The sequence below is a fragment of the Panicum virgatum genome, chromosome 8N (genome assembly GCF_016808335.1).
Source record: "Panicum virgatum strain AP13 chromosome 8N, P.virgatum_v5, whole genome shotgun sequence".
In the NCBI taxonomy this organism is placed as follows: domain Eukaryota; kingdom Viridiplantae; phylum Streptophyta; class Magnoliopsida; order Poales; family Poaceae; genus Panicum; species Panicum virgatum.
Window position 1 is genome coordinate 17614865 of NC_053152.1, and position 19791 is coordinate 17634655.

General features: G+C 41.5%; 1 protein-coding gene across 2 annotated transcripts; it reads right to left on the minus strand.

The window, feature by feature from the left end:
* Nucleotides 1-69: 69 nt before the first annotated feature.
* LOC120685829 (light-inducible protein CPRF2-like) lies at nucleotides 70-15069 on the minus strand. 2 transcript variants are annotated; one of them, XR_005679788.1, is made up of 8 exons: nucleotides 14875-15069; nucleotides 13392-13599; nucleotides 3882-3969; nucleotides 2907-3081; nucleotides 2404-2479; nucleotides 2194-2319; nucleotides 1165-1346; nucleotides 70-499 (listed from the first exon to the last, which is right to left on the minus strand). XR_005679788.1 is itself a non-coding variant. In XM_039967934.1 (7 exons), exons 2-7 carry the CDS (start codon nucleotides 13521-13523, stop codon nucleotides 281-283), a joined length of 816 nt encoding a protein of 271 aa, XP_039823868.1. In that variant the 5' UTR covers nucleotides 13524-13599; nucleotides 14875-15068; the 3' UTR covers nucleotides 70-280. The 2 variants fall into 2 exon arrangements, 1 of the variants encoding a protein (XP_039823868.1); XM_039967934.1 differs by lacking the exon at nucleotides 1165-1346 and having other exon boundaries at nucleotides 14875-15068.
* Nucleotides 15070-19791: the final 4722 nt, after the last annotated feature.

The window sequence follows — 19791 nt, forward strand, 5'->3', positions numbered from 1 at the left end:
CACTTAAAATTACTTCACGTCACCGGTAGCATGGAGTGAACGCCCATGCTTGCAGGATGAGTTTGCAAGTGATGCCCAAAATGATAATATTATTATTAAAAAAACAGTACATGTTGATACACTACTACACAACAACACATCGATTCCATGCATTCCCGAGTTCTGTGGTAGTGATATAAAATCTCAGAAATTTCTGATTCTTCATGGATCCTCTTCTTCAGGCTCTCCTAGCATGCAACCCATCACAGAGAGGTCGACAAGGTGCCCAGCTCCCCACTTGTCAAAGGGAATTTCTGCATTTGGGAGGGCAGGCTGTCTGATCTTCGTAAAGTGTCGACAGAAGAAAATGTTCCATACTATGTTCCATGCTGACAGCTGGAGAAGCCACATTATCAGATGCAAATGAAGTCGAACTCATGCTTGGAGGTAGTTCAGATGTGCTGGATAAGAGGAGTGTTGTTCCTGATAGCCTCCTAACAGCTTCCTCTGCTATGTTCACCTGAAAACAATAACTTCTTTAATACTACAAATTAAGGAAGACATGCAATTGTTTAAAGTGTTGTAACCATGCATCGGTATGTCATGGTGTTTGTACTTGTTAAGGAATTATATTTTCAATTTCTTTTAGAACATGAGTGAAACAACTTAGTCACATATAAGCCAAATCTGCAAAGTATTTTACAAGAAAATTCTCTTAAAGAGCTTTGTTACAATATTTGTAAAGTACCAATGGGTACTTTCAAGTACTTTTGTCTTGAAATTTTTTCTAGCCGTTGATCGATGGAAGATATTTACAAAAATTAAATTAAATTAGTATTCGGTCCCACTTTTTGGTACTTGGTCATACATCACTTTTTGGTACTTTTGTCTATGCATTTCCAGATACTTTTTACCTTTGAGCACCGTACAATTCTTTCAGATAAACGACTCTTATTTTTTCAATCATTATAAAAATTCTCGATATACTAAAGTTTGTGACACCTTTACCAGTGGTACAAAAAATACAGAGTTAATAAATGCTTCGATGGTAGTATCCAGTTCTAACTTATCACGTGCGATATTTCAATTGTCAAAGGACAGAATAGCCTTTTCGCATGGGGCAACGGATCGATGCTACAGACTGGCAATGGTTAGCAAGACCACACGAGGGGGAGAGGGAGAAACCTGACGTTGACAAACTGCATGGCTGCAGCAATGCTACCATGGTGAGATGAGGCTGCAATGGATGGAGCAGTGGTGTGATGATGCTTCTTCTGTAATACAATCTCTGAGGACGCATGATCCTAGTCGCAGCTTGGTCTGCTCATCGCTTTCTTGATGGAATTTGATCACCAGAACCGTGGGAGCTGATGACGAGCACCCCACGTTCAGCTTGACCGGTGGATCCATTTTGAATTGGGCCGGATTGCATGTACGTGAGTCAACAAACTAACTATGTACTATAGTCATTAAGTCATTACTCCCTTCATTCACTTTTGATAGATGTATTTTAAAAACTCAAATATTCAGAAATGATAAATATATTTACTATTGGCATGCGTTATGACAATAAATAACACTAATAACAAGGAGTTCTCATTTAAATCATTGGAAGACCAAGAAAGAAGTTTGTTACACTTATTATATGATAAGTAAAATTATTTTTCTTGATCATTGTGTGTCAAGTGAAATATAGCTATCAAAAGTGAATGGAGATAGTATTTACGAAAGGGTAACCTCAAGCACCATAACACATACGCCTCTTTTTTTTTTAGGGCAGCCTTACTTTCTTTAGGGAAACAAACGGAAACATTGGTCTAGTCTGTATGAAATTATGAAGTCCCTATGACTGATGGACGAAGGTACCATATTGTGTGAACGATGCAATTAAGATTTCATAGGAACAGTGAACGGTAAACTCATCAGTTGGTTAGGTTCCTTGTGCTAGTTGACACCAAGACTCATATATGACTTGGTAAATCTCAATATCTTTTCTTTTTTGAGCTTTAAATCTCAATATCTATCTGCACCGTTTCTTTCCAATTTGTTCATAGCAGTAGGGTGTGTGTATGCACGTGACATCTAATGCATAATGTATATATGATATGTGTGTGTGTACATGTTCAACAGGTTGAGTATGCGTGTATTTATAAAAATCATATATACGCTTTCCTCTAAATAACATAAAAATGTTTACAGCATCAACGAACGAACCTTTGTCCTCATTGTCTCAACAGCAGTTATGAGATTTCTGTTGTCAAGGGTAGCATCCTTGTACTTCTGAGTCATATCAGCCATGCGCTTTAGCAAAGATGCATTTTCAGATGTTAACCTGGAAACCTAGAGAATCATATAGTAGTTAGCATGATTACTTCAATTTCAGTATGACATTAACTTGAACATTCATCTATTAAGATATAGAACCTGAGATTCGAGATCGCACAGGTGACTTTCCCTCCTCCTTCTTGAACGCCTAGCTGATTCTCGATTTAACAGCATTCTGATGACAACATGAAAATTTAACCAAGCCAATTCATAATGAAAATTTAACGAAGCTGTATCATGTTGCATGTAGATCAAGGTAAAAGGTTACCAATGTATATGTAAAAAGAGGAAACTATTGGGAGAAAAAAGTATGGGATTTCCAGAACCCATTACTTCAAACTGAATGACTAACTCCTAGGAATCTAAGAACAATAGCATCTAAAATTTGATAGAGCTTGATGTGATTGGATCCTTTTTGCCAATAAATGCAGAGGAAGGTAGTGGGGAAACAGAAGTACATCGACTTCTTACAAGATAATTAAATCAATATTTCACTCAACATAAATCAAATATGGTTTCTATTAGAGGGACCTTTGTTAAAACTGATGAACACTTTCATTAATATATTCAAGAAATTATTGCAATACAATAATATATGTTACCTCCTCATTTTTTTCTCATTAGCAGGGTCACCTTTCTCCTCAAGATTGACACAGGCGTCTGACTGTTCCTTAGATGTACCACTGTTAATTGGGTCTCCTTGATAGTCATCACGACCGAGGACATTTGAGTTATTTGTAACTAGGCTTGCCCCACCTCCATCACCTGTGTGTTCAACTGAAGAAACCAAAACAGTACATTAGAATTTAGAATTAGATAAAATTCAATAGCGAGAGTTCAAATGTAAAAAAGGGCTATTATACACTTTCCAAACCACAAATGCAGCATATCTGAACACTGCCAATGCAAATTGGTGCCAATAGAATTGCATGCCCAATAATGCAACTCACCAACAAAGTGAATGTCAGCATATCAAACTTTTTATTTATCACCATTATATCTAACCTCAACCATATTAGTCATAGTCTTTGAACATTTCTCAAATGGGTGCCATATCGACATCAGCATACCACAAAGATAATCCAGAATTGATTTCTACTCAACTCCGGGATTCCTTGAGCATCAATTAATCTATTTCACATAGAGTGCTGGTGATATCAGATCTTGTATATATGTAAGTTTTGCAGGTGGAGAGTTGGGTTTCTATTGGATAGCTCATAAGTACCAAAGTGGCAAGGCTAAGCAAACAAGAGCACTAGGATAACAGAAATTTGGTGTCAACAGAGTGATTATTAATTAATTGGAGTGGATTTGACATCTAACACCCTTCGGCAGTACTCCTAGTGCATTGCAGCTAACATGCCTGTGTACAAATAGGAAAGAAATAAGAAAATGCAGCAAGCAATGGCGGCACCAAAACCACAGTGTACGTGTGTATTCTCTGAGTGTGTGACGTACTCCTCGCTACCTGCGAGTCTTCTAGGCTTTCACAGACACACTAGTGGCATGAACAATTTAGCCTAAATTCTTGATAAACTGACATGTATGCCATATTGAATGGCAATAGTCATAAATACCAGCAGAAGAAGCTTGAGAAGTCAATTGTGAAGTGCCTGAAGCCTGTGAGTCGGAGTAGCCCAACGAGGATTCTTGTGATTTGGCCTCCTGAAATGGACTTACATTAGCATCACAAAAATTGAAGTTCAAGTGGTTGGGTGCAGGCAGCAGTACGCGAGGGTTGTCGTCACTGTTAAGCTCTGGATTCTGGAAAGCCACTAGTATTGCACTTTCCTTGCCAATAAAGATACAGTAAGGAAAACAACAATATAAATAGCACAGAGTTACGCCGAACCAATGGTTGCAACGATCAATATAAATGATTGTGCCGAAATCAACTTTCCAATAATACAAAGACTTGGAAAATAATGCATTTTTGTACTCACCATTTTTAATTTGTACTCATAAATTTAGGGAACGGAACGAGGCCTGGGTGGCTAGCTGTTCCGGTTTTGGAGTAAGCAACCTGTGTTCGAATCCTGTCGGATGCGCTTCCACTGTAGTGGAAGGCGGTCCGACCAGGGTGGAGTACCCTAGTGCCTAGCATCCAGGTGAAGCATGGGGGACACTATGGCTTCTAGCCCCTCAACATCCTAAATTTCGTTTACATAATAATATAAAATTTTGTTAAGATTGTTGGCTCTTGTTTTTCTAGTTTAGGCCTAGTATTGAATTTATTTTCTAAATTAATTAATGAACTATAAGCTCTACACTTGTTTGTTGCATCTCATGCGGATGCATATTATTTTTGTCTGTGCAAGTGTGCATCTCCAGAGTTGGAGAGGTGCAGTGGGAGAGAGATTACTTACTGTGTGGTGTGGGGTTGCGGTGGAGAAGGAAGCGTTGAGATGGATGACAAGGTACTAGTAGGTAGGGCGGAGGTGGATGGCGTGGAGTTGAGGGAACACAACGGTGAACCAGATTTCTAAACTAATTCTGCGGGTGACCGCTCGTAGGGTTGAAAACGGGACTGGAAAATCCCGTCCCGACCAGCACCGTATCCGGTAAAAACCGATCGTATACTGTTTCTGTTGGAGTAATGGGCTTGGCCCATTCATTCTAAAGCATTAAAAGAATTTAAAGCCCACTATTAATGTTAGGGAATTAATGCTTAATTCCGTACCGGGAATTGAGGAGGATCTCAACCGACTTAAAAGGTGGACTTCGTGTACACTACTTGTGAAGCCGGTAAGAGGAGGACAGTGAACCACACGCGCGCTCGCTCGCCTCGCCGTGCCGTGGCCGAGACGAGACACGGCGCGGCCGGCCGGACGGGCGGTGCGCGTGCGCGTGCGCGTGCGCGGCCGGACATGAGGTGCAGGTGCCGGTGCGGTGCGACGTGATGTGCTGAGATGAGAAGGATGTTTTGCAGTAAAGAGTATTAAAACAGAGGGTTAATGTCGTCACTAATGACCGGACATTGAAGGCTCTTTACGACGTCCAGGTTCGTTGAACCTGAGGCACATTAACTGCCGCTCATCAAAGCCATTCATGATGTCCAGGTTCGTTGAACCTGAGGCATCTCGTGCCTATATAAACCAGCACCCTCTCCTCTCATCCTCACTCATCTTAAGCACTCATCCAGGTACTCCTCTTCAGGAGACCTCTCCCTTCTCTCTCAGCTGCTTTCTGCTTTCCCCACCGCTAGCACTGCGCGCACAGGTCTAGCGAGAGCAGGGCCTCCGGAACCTCTGCTCGCTGAAGGTCCTGCACGGGACGCGGGCAATTAGGTTTTTGGGGAGCGTCTTGATGCGACTGCTCGCTCCCTGAACGACTCCTTCGTCTATTTCCCGGCGTAACCGCTCGTGCGAACGACTACTTCGTCTACTTCCCGGCATGACCGTTCGTGGGACGACTACTTCAACTACTTCCCGGCGTAACCGTTCGTGGGACTGCACTGCGAACATCTTCCTGCATCGACATAGTTCGGCTACTTCGAGCAAAGCCAGTCGAATAGCATGTCTATTCCAGCTGGTAACGGCACAACCGGTGCCTCCAGCACTGGTCCCGCCTTGGGGTACTTACTAAACTTACTCTGGTTTAATTCTTTGTTCATGCTTATTAGTGAGAATAACATGAACACATGCACATATCTTGTACACACATTATCACTCATCTATATCATGAAATTGATATTAATATTTGGAATTAAAATATACCGAAAATTGCCTAGATATCTAACAATCCAAAAACCTAATTGTGTTAATAGGCTTTCGGTATCTAGCTTTGCTGCATCAATCAAACCACCACCTTTTGATGGTTCAAATTACAAACGTTGGCAAGAGCGGCTTATACTGTGGTTAACACTATCGAGAGTGATCCATGTGAAAGAGGGTAAGCCTGAACAATTATCTCCAGAGGAAGGGAGTGCGTTCGATGAGGTTGATATCCTCTTTCGAGGCTTGATCATTAGTGTTCTCGGTGATAACCTGGTGGATTCTTATATCCGGCTGCCAACTGGCAAAGCATTGTGGGATGCTCTTGAGGCTCAATATGGAGTATCTGACGCCGGGAGTGAGTTGTATATCATGGAGCAGTTCCTTGAGTACAGGATGGTCGAAGACCGTTCTGTAGTGGAACAGGCTCATGAAATACATACTCTGGCAAAAGATCTCAAAAATTGCAGCAAAGAGTCCCCATGTGTGTTACCCAATAAGTTTGTGGCCGGAGGTATAATCTCTAAGCTGCGACCTTCTTGGAGGGACTTTGCTACTTCTCTAAAACACAAGAGACAGGAGTTCACAATAGATGGACTCATAGGGACTCTTGATGTTGAGGAGAAGGCGAGAGCAAAGGACATACGTGGGAAAGGAGTTGTTGGTGCTTCAAGTGCCAATCTTGTTCAGAAGAACAACTCCCACAAGAACAAGAAAAAGCCACCGCAGAACCAACCAAAGACTAAGAAGACAACCACTTTTAAGAAGAAGAAGAAGAAGACGGGAGCTTGCTATGTGTGCGCTAGTACGGATCACTTTGCTGCAAAGTGTCCGAACCGCAAAGGCAACGACTCCGCCAACATGGTTATTAGCGAGCCTGGAGGAACATCGGGGTACGGTAATTTATTACCTACTGTTCTTTCAGTCTTTGGTTCACCCGAGTGGTGGGTTGACACTGGTGCTAATATTCATGTTTGTGCTGATACTTCTTTGTTCTCTTCTTACCAGACCGGCGGGACTTCCTCCTTGCTGATGGGGAACGGATCACATGCGCGTGTTCTTGGTGTTGGTACGGTAAATCTGAAGTTTACTTCGGGGAAGACCGTGCAGCTGAAGAACGTGCAGCATGTCCCCACCATCAAGAAGAATTTAGTCAGCGGCTCTCTACTGTGTAGAGATGGTTTCAAATTAATCTTTGAGTCCAATAAATGTATCTTGTCTAAGTTTGGTACTTTTGTTGGAAAAGGTTATGAAAGCGGAGGCTTGTTCCGTCTTTCTTTGTTAGATGTTTGTAATAAAATTGCATACAATGTTATTAACGTTGATGAAACAAATGTTTGGCATTCGAGGCTTTGTCACATTAATTTTGGTTGTATGATGCGCTTAGCTAATTTGAGCTTAATTCCAAAGTTCACTTTTGTCAAAAATTCTAAGTGTCATGTATGTGTTGAATCAAAACAAACTCGTAAGCCTCATAAGACCGCGGAGGCAAGGAGCTTGGCACCCTTAGAATTAATTCATTCCAATTTGTGCGAAATGAATGGAGTGTTGACAAAAGGTGGTAAAAAATATTTCATGACTTTGATTGATGATAGTAATAGATTTTGTTACATCTATTTGTTGAAGTCAAAAGATGAAGCTTTACACTACTTTAAAATCTATAAAGCTGAAGTAGAAAACCAACTTGAGAGAAAGATCAAAAGAGTTAGGTCAGATCGTGGTGGCGAGTATTTCTCAAATTTATTTACTTTATTCTGCGAGGAACATGGTATTATTCATGAGAGGACGCCTCCCTATTCACCTCAGTCAAATGGGGTTGCCGAAAGAAAGAACCGCACTCTAATGGATTTGGTTAACGCCATGTTAGATACAGCGGGACTTTCCAAGGAATGGTGGGGTGAGGCTATATTGACTGCATGTCATGTCCTAAACCGTGTTCCTACAAAGAATAAAGAGATAACTCCATTCGAGGAATGGGAGAAGAAAAGGCCAACACTGTCATACTTACGTACATGGGGTTGTTTGGCAAAAGTGAGTGTGCCAATAACCAAGAAACGTAAGATTGGACCTAAAACTGTGGATTGTATCTTTCTAGGTTATGCTATTCACAGCGTTGAATATAGATTTTTAATAGTGAAACCTGGAGTACCTGACATGCATGTTGGTACTATAATGGAGTCCAGAGATGCTACATTTTTTGAAAACATTTTTCCCATGAGAGATGAAACAAGTTCATCTAGGCAAGAGTTCATCGAGGATGATGGCTCTGCTGAGCCGATAGAACACAATGAACATACACTTGTAGAAAATCCTGAGGAGGATAACAATGATGCTCCGAGAAAGAGCAAGAGACAAAGGATTATAAAGTCTTTTGGTGATGATTTCATTGTATACCTCATAGATGATACACCCAGAACCATTGAAGAGGCATATTCATCTCCTGATGCTGACTATTGGAAGGAAGCAGTAAGGAGTGAGATGGATTCTATTATGTCTAATGGAACCTGGGAGGTCGTTGAACGTCCTTATGGATGTAAACCGTTTGGATGCAAGTGGGTGTTCAAGAAAAAGCTTAGGCCAGATGGTACTATTGAAAAGTACAAGGCTAGGCTTGTGGCCAAGGGTTATACCCAAAAAGAAGGAGAAGATTTCTTTGACACTTATTCACCAGTTGCCCGATTGACCACAATTCGAGTGTTACTTTCCCTGGCAGCCTCTTATGGTCTTCTCGTTCATCAGATGGACGTTAAGACGGCTTTCCTCAATGGAGAGTTAGAAGAGGAGATCTATATGGATCAGCCGGATGGGTTTGTATCAAAGGGTCAAGAAGGAATGGTTTGTAAGTTGTTAAAATCTTTATATGGTCTCAAGCAAGCGCCTAAGCAGTGGCATGAAAAGTTTGATAGAACTTTGACCTCTGCCGGCTTTGTTGTGAACGAAGCTGACAGATGTGTGTACTATCGCTATGGTGGGGCTGAAGGAGTGATTTTGTGCTTGTATGTGGATGACATACTGATCTTTGGCACTAGCCTTAATGTGATTAAGAAAGTCAAAGAGTTTTTATCTCAAAATTTTGAGATGAAGGATCTGGGAGAAGCTGATGTTATCCTTAATATAAAACTGGTAAAAGAGATCAATGGTGGGGTGATTCTTACACAGTCTCACTATGTGGAGAAGGTGTTAAGTCGCTTTGGTTATAGCGACTATAAACCTGTCTCAACACCATATGATGCCAGTTTAATTCTTAGAAAGAACAAAAGGATAATGCGAGATCAGCTGAGATATTCTCAAATCATTGGTTCATTAATGTATTTAGCGAGCGCTACAAGACCTGACATCTCGTTTGCTATAAGCAAACTGAGCCGGTTTGTTTCAAACCCGGGAGATGATCATTGGAAGGCTCTTGAAAGAGTAATGCGCTATCTGAAGGGGACAATGAACTATGGAATTCACTACACCGGGTACCCAAGGGTACTAGAAGGGTATAGTGATTCAAATTGGATTTCTGATGCTGATGAGATAAAGGCCACAAGTGGATATGTGTTTACACTTGGTGGTGGAGCTATTTCCTGGAAGTCTTGGAAGCAGACCATCTTAACGAGGTCAACTATGGAAGCAGAACTCACAGCATTAGATACCGCCACTGTTGAGGCTGAGTGGCTTCGTGAGCTCCTTATGGACTTGCCGATAGTTGAAAAACCGTTACCGGCAATCCTAATGAACTGTGACAATCAAACGGTAATTGTCAAGGTGAATAGTTCAAAGGATAACATGAAGTCATCTAGACATGTGAAAAGGCGGTTGAAATCTGTCAGAAAATTGAGAAACTCCGGAGTTATAGCCCTGGACTATGTTCAGACGGCTAAAAATCTGGCAGATCAGTTTACAAAGGGTCTTTCACGAAATGTGATAGACAATGCATCTATGGAATTGGGCTTGAGACCCACGTGAGTCATTCTATAGTGGAAACATGTCCTATGTGATCGGAGATCCCGTGAATTAGGATGGTGAAACAAACTAAAGTCTGACTGTTAGAAGAGAACATTTGTGAAAAGGGCTCATTCCGTGTATAAGGTGCATTTCTCTTCTAATCTGTATGGCAGGTTGGTCTATACCTTAATGTGTGCCAGGTGGTTTCTTTTAAACAAATGAGTTGTTTTCTTGAAACAAAGATGTTGTCCTACAGAACATCTGAAAGGAACACACCTATATGAGTTTGACCACTGGTCATGGTCTATGAGAATTGGGTATTCTCTAGAAACTCATGAAGGGCCTGGAGTATGACTTATAAGTTCCAAACCGCGGGGATGCTTTTGCAGCCTAGTACCAGTGTAGGCCTCTGGTCAAACTTGTTTGCACAAAACTGGCAATTCAAGGCATAGTCCATTGCACAGTTGTGAATAAATGTAGCCTTTGTCCTAGATGGGAGTTCAACTTAACAGTCTCTGTCGAATACTGGTATATCAATGAGGGAATGAGGGCATTTCTAGTGTGGCTTGAATTTCTTGGTGGGGATTGTTGGAGTAATGGGCTTGGCCCATTCATTCTAAAGCATTAAAAGAATTTAAAGCCCACTATTAATGCTAGGGAATCAATGCTTAATTCCGTACCGGGAATTAAGGAGGATCTCAACCGACTTAAAAGGTGGACTTCGTGTACACCACTTGTGAAGCCGGTAAGAGGAGGACAGTGAACCACACGCGCGCACGCTCGCTCGCCTCCCCGAGCCGGGCCGTGGCCGTGGCCGGGGCCGAGGCTGCGGCGCGGCGCGGCCGGCCGGCCGGACGGGCGGTGCGGTGCGCGTGCGCGTGCGCGGCCGGACGTGACGTGCAGGTGCCGGTGCGGTGCGACGTGATGTGCTGAGATGAGAAGGATGTTTTGCAGTAAAGAGTGTTAAAACAGAGGGTTAATGTCGTCACTAATGACCGGACATTGAAGGCTCTTTACGACGTCCAGGTTCGTTGAACCTGAGGCACATTAACTGCCGCTCATCAAAGCCATTCATGACGTCCAGGTTCGTTGAACCTGAGGCATCTCGTGCCTATATAAACCAGCACCCTCTCCTCTCATCCTCACTCATCTCAAGCACTCATCCAGGTACTCCTCTTCAGGAGACCTCTCCCTTCTCCCTTTGCTGCTTTATGCCTTCCCCACCGCTAGCACTGCACGCACAGGTCTAGCGAGAGCAGGGCCTCCGGAACCTCTGCTCGCTCAAGGTCCTGCGCGGGATGCGGGCAATTAGATTTTTGGGGAGCGTCTTGACGCGACTGCTCGCTCCCTGAACGACTCCTTCGTCTACTTCCCGGCGTAACCGCTCGTGCGAACGACTACTTCGTCTACTTCCCGGCGTGACCGTTCGTGGGACGACTACTTCGACTACTTCCCGGCATAACCGTTCGTGGGACTGCACTGCGAACATCTTACTGCATCGACATAGTTCGGCTACTTCGAGCAAGGCCAGTCGAATATCATGTCTATTCCAGCTGGTAACGGCGCAACCGGTGCCTCCGGCACTGATCCCGCCTTGGAGTACTTACTAAACCTACTCTGGTTTAATTCTTTGTTCATGCTTATTAGTGAGAATAACATGAACACATGCACATATCTTGTACACACATTATCACTCATCTATATCATGAAATTGATATTAATATTTAGAATTAAAATATACCGAAAATTGCCTAGATATCTAACAATTTCGGCAAAAAAAACAGGAACAAGAAAAAATCGGCAGGAACAGGAACAGAAAAAGGAGGGATCTTCTCCCGACCGTTTTCACAGTTACTGTATTGTATACCGGAATTCCCGTCAGTTGTTCTCGTTTTCGGCCTGCGAAGCAATTCAGCCCACTACCCACAGCACAGGCGCCTCCCACCCTCCCGCGGTAACATCCCGGCCCGGCCCAAAATCCTCCAAACCGCAAACCTGGTCTCCTCCTTCCGCTCGGAACCCATCTTCCGGTCCACAGCCTTGTCTCCTCCTTCCCGTACGCCCGTCCTTATCTACTCGACTACTCCGTAGTTATCTCGTTTCCTTTTTCTTTCACGTTCCTCTCTCTCATCAAAGCAGATGCGGGAGCGGGGTGGCCGGCTGTGTGGGAGCAGGAGCGGGGTCGCCGGCCCCATGTGCTCTCGCCTCGGCGGCACGGTAAGCCTGTTGCCCAGCAGCGCAGCGCGAGGGGAGCGGCGGCGCACCGGGGGCCGCGCAGAGCAGCAGAGATGGGGAGCATCGGCGATTTCGGCGGGCAGGCACGTCGTGCGGAGCTCCTCGGCAGAGCGTCAGAGCGCTGGGTCCTAGCGTGCATTTTCAGTTATAACTTTTGTTTATTGGTTTAAAATTTCTTTCCGAAGTTCTGTGTTCACCACTATATATTCAAAAATTTTATCTCTAAATTTTCTCCGCACTCTTCCGAATATTTGGTTTGCAAAATATATTTGATTTAAAAGTTTTGTACAGATAATTTGTCTATGTATAATAACTTTTGTGTCATATAGGGCCGAACTAAACACTGTTTAAATGAAACTGACCAGTGAGCGTTTCTGAATTTGCAATCATTTCATAAAAAAAAACTAGACGTAGACAGTGTGGAACATCCAATTATATGCCCGTCGTATATTTAAATTCACACCTTATTTTCTTTCCTGTCGGTTTTAACCAGAAATAGAAAAAAACAAAGGAATCACAGTCTTTCAGAAAATCTAAACGAAAAAAAAAGAGATCCTATTGGCCTGACTCCAACAACATTAGATTCATTCGTTCAATTAATTAAGGCTAATGGCATTCCATCAAAATATTCCAACGCTGTGTATATGTGTACTACGTAGTCTATATAAGCTGATACAACAAGGCACGTAACTTTTTTCAAGTCTACCTAAGGGCATGTACAATCCATAGACGGGATTCCGTCTCTAACCGCCTCGAATCTACCATACAGACACAGACTACTGGGTCTGTCTCTAAAGCTATTTAATGCTTTATATATAGGTAGGATCAACATGTAAATAAATTTTTGTATACTATTGTGTGGTTAGTTGATAGAAATATATGGAGCATAAATAAGAGCAACAAAATTACAATATTTTCGAGAAACATCAATAATAATTATATTATGCATAGTTCAAACGACTTTCTTGACTAATTTATTGCCATGTAGTGTCGGCTTTTTGGAAGCAGACAACTTTATTTTCTGTTTGTGATTCCAAATAGATGCAATAAAGTTCCTCTTAAAGTGGTGATAAACTGCAATGCTAGCAGCTTAATTCGAAGTCTACCTTGAGGGATAGAAATCAAACAGTACAAGAGCTGGAGTAGAAATACCAACCGCGCAAGTAAAAGACAAAATAAAAAGTGATCTTAGCGGAGTAGAAACCGTACCATGGATTTGGCGACAGCGGCGCAGTACAAGTCCAGCTTCCTTTTGAGCCCAGCCGCGTAGGCGGCGGGGTTACCTTCGCCTCCACCGCAGGGCAGCTCCACCACCACCTCGTCATCGATGCCGTCCACCATTCTTCGATGGACTCGTTTTCTTTTTCTCCAACAACCACGTACTCGATGAGGGGGAAGGCTGGGAACTTGGAGCAACCTGAACAATCGTGGACAGTGAAGACGGGGGGGAGGGAGCATATTTATAGCAGTAACGCTGGTAGCGCAAGTTGGCAACAAATGAAAACTATCTCGGCATTTCTCGTGCCAGGTAAAACGTATAGGAGTTGCATTTCTTAAATAATATCGGAAAAGGTGCTAGTTTTGATCATATGGGCTCCAACTTTAACAAGCCACAAGTGGAACCAAACTTACAGCTTTTGGTCTCAGATTTATAATCCAGATATCTTATACATTCTAACAATCTAACAATCCACTCAAACTTAGATTGTTACCACTGGGTTGTGGGCATGATGGGAAATTACACACACTTCCAAGGACTCTATCTATTGGGACTTCAATACGGTTAAGTGCATTGTAGACTTTTAAGTTTTGACATGCAAACCTAAGGGCAATCCCAACCCATAGTGTCTATAGGTAGTATCTATATTGCCACATCATCAAGACACCACCTTTACAAAATACACTCTAAAGCATAACACGTGATGTCTTAGTATGGATTCATATTAAAGTCACTCTCTTTTCTCCACCTATAATATTTGTTCTTCATTTATTATGAAGACATCATCTCATTCCCAAGGCAAACTTATAGTGTCTAGCGTATTGATTTACATGTTGACAGGTCTTACATGAGACCTAGTTTCTTCCTCTTTCTCTCCTCTCTCTCTCTCTCTTATTTATTATGGTGCCACATAAGTGTTGGGTATTTTAACGATGCGAAATAAATCTGCAAGCGCACGGATACCGTCGTAGCTTTCACCCGTGAGTATTCAAGGGTATCGTATCCACAGGGAACGTGTGTGCACTAACTTCTAACTTAGTCGGTCCAAGGACATACAAAGATAAGTGGCGAGGATGGAGAGGATTCCTGCGGTAGCACTAAAGATGAGTTAAAGGTCGATTTCTCGGCCAGAATACTCGCTTCGGGCACCGGCTTACCCCTGAAATGGTCAGGAGACTCCGGCCAATAGCTCTACGCTATATCCGAATGTGGAGGACTACGAAGGACCGACAGGGCTGTCACCACCTACGGCCTATCTCACGGACCGTGGGATATAAGGCAAACGAAGGTAACCCTTAGCCCAGACACCATGTCTGTGCTACTGATTACTACCATAGTCTAACTACGTTTGAGCTCTCGTAGCAAACTATGGCACTCTGTATAAATACAGAACGATGAACCCGTGAGTAAGAGAACTGATCTCACTCAAGTAATAGTACTATGCAAGAACAGGAATCACAAATACCAACTTACTTTACTCAGAAAGAAGCTAGCATCCGTAGAGGTATAAGACCGGAGAAGACCGCCGACAGGCCCGGTGCTTCCCAAAACTACTCCTCACCCTCCTCCTACTCTAAGCACTAGCCTCAGCAGGGCCTCGCCTTTGAAATGGAGCACTACATCTTCTCTTGAGTGGTGTGTGAGGTCCCTTGGTGGTGTGTGATGTGAGGGGTGAGGGAGGCCCCCTTTTATAGCCCAAGAAGGTCGGTTCCCGCCAGAATTATTCACAGCCCAGCTTCTGCAAACTAGATTCCGTAATCCGAGAACCAAATATCACGGCATATGAAAATGTCCCACTCGTACGTCGTGTAGCAATCCAACGTTCCATCTTTTTAAACACAAATATGGACATGTATAGACACACGTACGCTCACCTGTATTAACTGATAAACATACGTTCAATCCACGGGTCGGAAAATATTGATATTGATAAAATATTACTGATATCTTGCAGGTGATTGACGCCATCGCAACTAGAAAACGGGTTAATGGCAGCGGAGCGAGGGAGGGGAGTGGGGTGTATGGATTTTTTTTAGTCAAAAAGGTTAGCAATTATCTCTGTGACTTAGTATTTAATCTTTTTAGATGTAATTTGGTTTGTAAATGTGATGATTATTTTTATATGTAGTTAGCACCTGATTTTTATACTTGTGAAGTTATATTATTTTTTATACATATGATAATTATTTTCAGATGTAGTTAGCATCCGATTTAGTTTATAATTATTATATTAATTATTATGCATATAATAATTAATTATTTAGATATAGTTAGCAATTGGGTTAGTTTGGTATTGTTATCAATGAATTATTTTGACACTCTAATTATGTATATAAAGGAATTGTGAACCTTAACACTTCAAGGATAAGAGAATAATTGTGAATGAGATAACTCATTCTGAATTAATCCCTTGTCCCGGAAACTGCCAAGGTTCTCTAAAAGTCTAAACAAACTGAAAAGTGTCAAAATTAATTATTTTCAGATGTAGTTAGCACCTGATTTAGTTTATAGTTGTTATATTTACTATTCATGTGATAAATTTTTTTAGATGCAGTTAGCACCCAATTTAGTTTATAATTGTTATATTAATTATTATGCATATAATAATTATTTGTTTAGATGTAGTTAGCAATTGTGTTAGTTTACTATTGTCTTATACATGTGATATTTTTTTTAGATGTGGTTAGCAAGTGATATAATTTATTTTTTTTACAATAATTATTACACACGTGAGATAGCGTATTCAATTTTTGTTCAAATTTTGTACAATGAAAGAGTTATTTTGACACTCTAATGACGTATGTAAAAGAATTGTGAACCCGGATTGTTCAAAAATAAGGAACTAATTGTAAATGTGACAACTCATTCTGAACTAATCCCTTATCCTCGAGCAATCAATGTTCTAAGAAAGTCTAAACAAAATAAAGAGTGCCAAAATATTAGTAATGACTTGTGCATCCAATTATCGGTTAATTTGTAACTAATGTTTAATCCATAGAAATGACTTTGCAACACGATGCATTGGTAGATTTATCAATTTTTTAAATTTATTTGATAAGTGTAGTGAATTCTATCCATTTGAACATAATAAATTTGTTGATTTACTCCTTATTTTTCTAGATGAGTCGGCGATGGATGTACAACGCCGATCGGCAGTCAATTGAGTTCATTAATGGTGTGCATGAATTCAATGATGTGGCCAGAAACACAAGTATGACGGTTTCATTCATTTTCCACTTAAATTTTCTGTAAGAATGAGAAGGATTACTCCTCAGTAAGAACCATCTACAGTCACTTGTTCGCAAGAGGTTTCATGCGCATCTACTATGTTTGGACCAAGCATCGAGAAAGAGAGATAATGCTGGATAATGACGACGAAGAAGAGGGTAGGATTACTAACTTTGAAGATACTGCAATGAGTGAGCCGGAAGAGGATGCTAGAGGACATGCTGCAGAAGATGATCCTGGTCATACGCTGCGCGAAACGGAGGAAGTCTGCGAAATTGAATAGGAATAGAAAGATCTAAATCATATGTTGGAGTACTACAGAACATTGAGATGATATTTCTATCATTTTTCAATATTATGATGCATCTCCTGGTTGACCTAGTCAAAGAAATTAGTATTCTCGGTCTTATTTTCCCCATAATATATTTTCTTTTGAACGATACTTTACAGTCTTAAAGAAATAGATTCGTAATCATACTCATCCGAAAAGGAAGCATTGCCAAGGGTTATGTGATGGAGGAGGTCATTGAATTTTCTGTTGATTTTGTGGATGAACTTTGCTCGATTGGGGTTCCAGTATCACGGCATGAGGTGTGGCTGATTAGAAAGGGCACACTTGGAAAGAAATCAGTAAATGCTAATGACAGTTCCACAAAGCACACCTCACAGTTCTGCAACAATCATCCTTGGTAGCTCCGTATATGGAGGAGCACATGCAGATGGTCCGAAGCAAGTGCCCTATGAAGTCTGAAACCTCAAAGCATCACAACAATAATTTAGCATTGCCACCTACTTGCAGAAGGAGCTTATGGGCAATATTGAAATTCATGAGCAACTAGCCTACCTAGCTAGCATCCAATTCAATCTTGACGTACCAAGGATATGAAATTAATTGGTACACATTTTACACAAGAGCCCAAAACAACAAGAGCACCAATTAAAATAGTGGTGTCCATATGGATGCCGTAGACTCTAATGACAAAAGGAACTCATATTTTGGTTACAGATTCCTCAATTTCGTAGCCAATGGGTGAAGCTGATTGGAAAACATGCTGATATCGATGAGCACGGAATGACAACAGTAAATCTCAAAAAGCTTGGATATCAAGATGAACCATTCGTCCTAGCTAAGGATGTCACTCAACAAAGGACTATCAGAAGGTGATGAGACAAAGCGCCACATGGTTTTGGCAGGTAAAAGAAAAATCGCAGGAGTTAACGATGTCACAAATGAAGAATATAACAAGATTGAAGACAGACTCCGTTCGCAGTGGAGGTTGAGACATGTATCCTTTTATATAAAGAGGAGGCTCCCTACGCATGCTATGATCATAATGAAAGGACGATTATAAAGTGATCCATAACTAATATTCCATTAATTAGTTGAATAATTATCTCATGTAATATTTCCATCAACATTAAGTATTTTTACTCATCATGTAATATTTAATATTTCTTTTCAACATTTAATATTACATTAGTTTCAGCTATTTGTAATATTATTTGTTAATTACACACACTCTCTCACATGGACACTCACACTCTCTCAACTTAGTCACACTCACTCTCTCTCACACAACACACTCTTTCATAATAAAAAATATTTTTGTAACGTATATATGAACAATACTCATTCAAATAAAATCTGATTTTTTTGAAGCTATATTTGATTTATTAGGAAATTAACAAATTCATTAGAGGAGCAGAAAAGAAAAAAAGGAAAGAAAACACCACTCACTCACGCATTTCAACTATTTATAATATTAAATTGTTAATTACACACAATCACTCTCACGCTCTGTCTTTGTTTCTCTCTCTCTCACGCCAACACACACTCACTCACTCACTCACATGCACCACACTTCAATAATATATAATATCTTCCTTAGATAGGTATAAAGAACACGCACCACACTTCAATAATATATAATATCTTCCTTAGATAGGTATAAAGAACACAGCATTCATATAATTTTGGTAATTTCTTTAGCCTATCATTATTTAGGATTTGAGACAAAAAAGACAAATAACTAAAGAAGTATATTTCCCCTACTTAGATATAAACAATAAAACATCCATTAAAATTTTGGAACTTTTAAAACCATATTTGATTTTTTTTACACAACTAAACACTTTGTGCAAAGAAATTAAGACAAGGACAAAAAAAACTAAAGAAAAATATTTTCCCTACTTATACATAAACAATAAAACATTCAACATTTTTTTCTAAATTGTCTAAATATGTATTCCTTTTTTTAAGAAATTAATTGGTTTATAATGAAAAGGCCCAAATGGGCGGGAGAGGAAAAAGGACCCCCACCTTTTGGTACAAGGTGAAAAAGTCACCCGGTACCAAATGGGGGTATTTTCTCATTCTCGCCCATTGAGGGCTTTGGTACCAGGTGAAAAGGCCACTTAGTACCTAATGAGCCTTAAGGTATCGAGGGAGTTTTTCATGCAGTGTCAAAGGCCCGAGCTATATAGGAGGTGCCCCTTCTTCCTCCTCGCCAACACCCTGTTGTTGATCATCACCGTCGCCCCACTCTATGCCCGCTCCGCGTCTTTTCCGATCCGTGCGGTCACGCCGCCCTACCCCGCGCCCGCGCCGCCACCACCTCTAGCTCCTCCTCCACGTGGGCCCGCCCCGGCCTCCTCTCCGCCAGCAGCCACGCGCAACTCCATGGATGCTCGCGCCCGCCACCTCTTCTCTGGCCTCCTCTTGGCCGCACCTGCCCGTCTGCGCTGCCTCCGCATCACCGCGCTCCTCTCCAATTCCACGCTCGCATCCTCAACCCGTGCCCTAGCCACTGCGTGCCCTCTACCTAGATCCGGTCGGCCACGCGCGCCTTCTACTCGCGCCCTGGCCACATCGCATGGACGCACCGCCACTAGGCCCCCCGACTGCGCCACTTCACTGCGTGTGCGCCACCCCACCGGCGCACGGCCACCTGATGGGTCGGCGCCTCCTGCAAGCGCCACGAGCACTAAAAGTAAGGGCGCCACAGCTGACCCCTTTCTATTATTTATAATTATTTTGTTTATAATCTATACAGACAAAAAATTCAATTATTTAGATAGAAATTTGTATTATTTATTTAGAAATTAGATTTATTTAGAACATTATTTATAATTTATATAGATAGAATTTTGATTTATTTATTT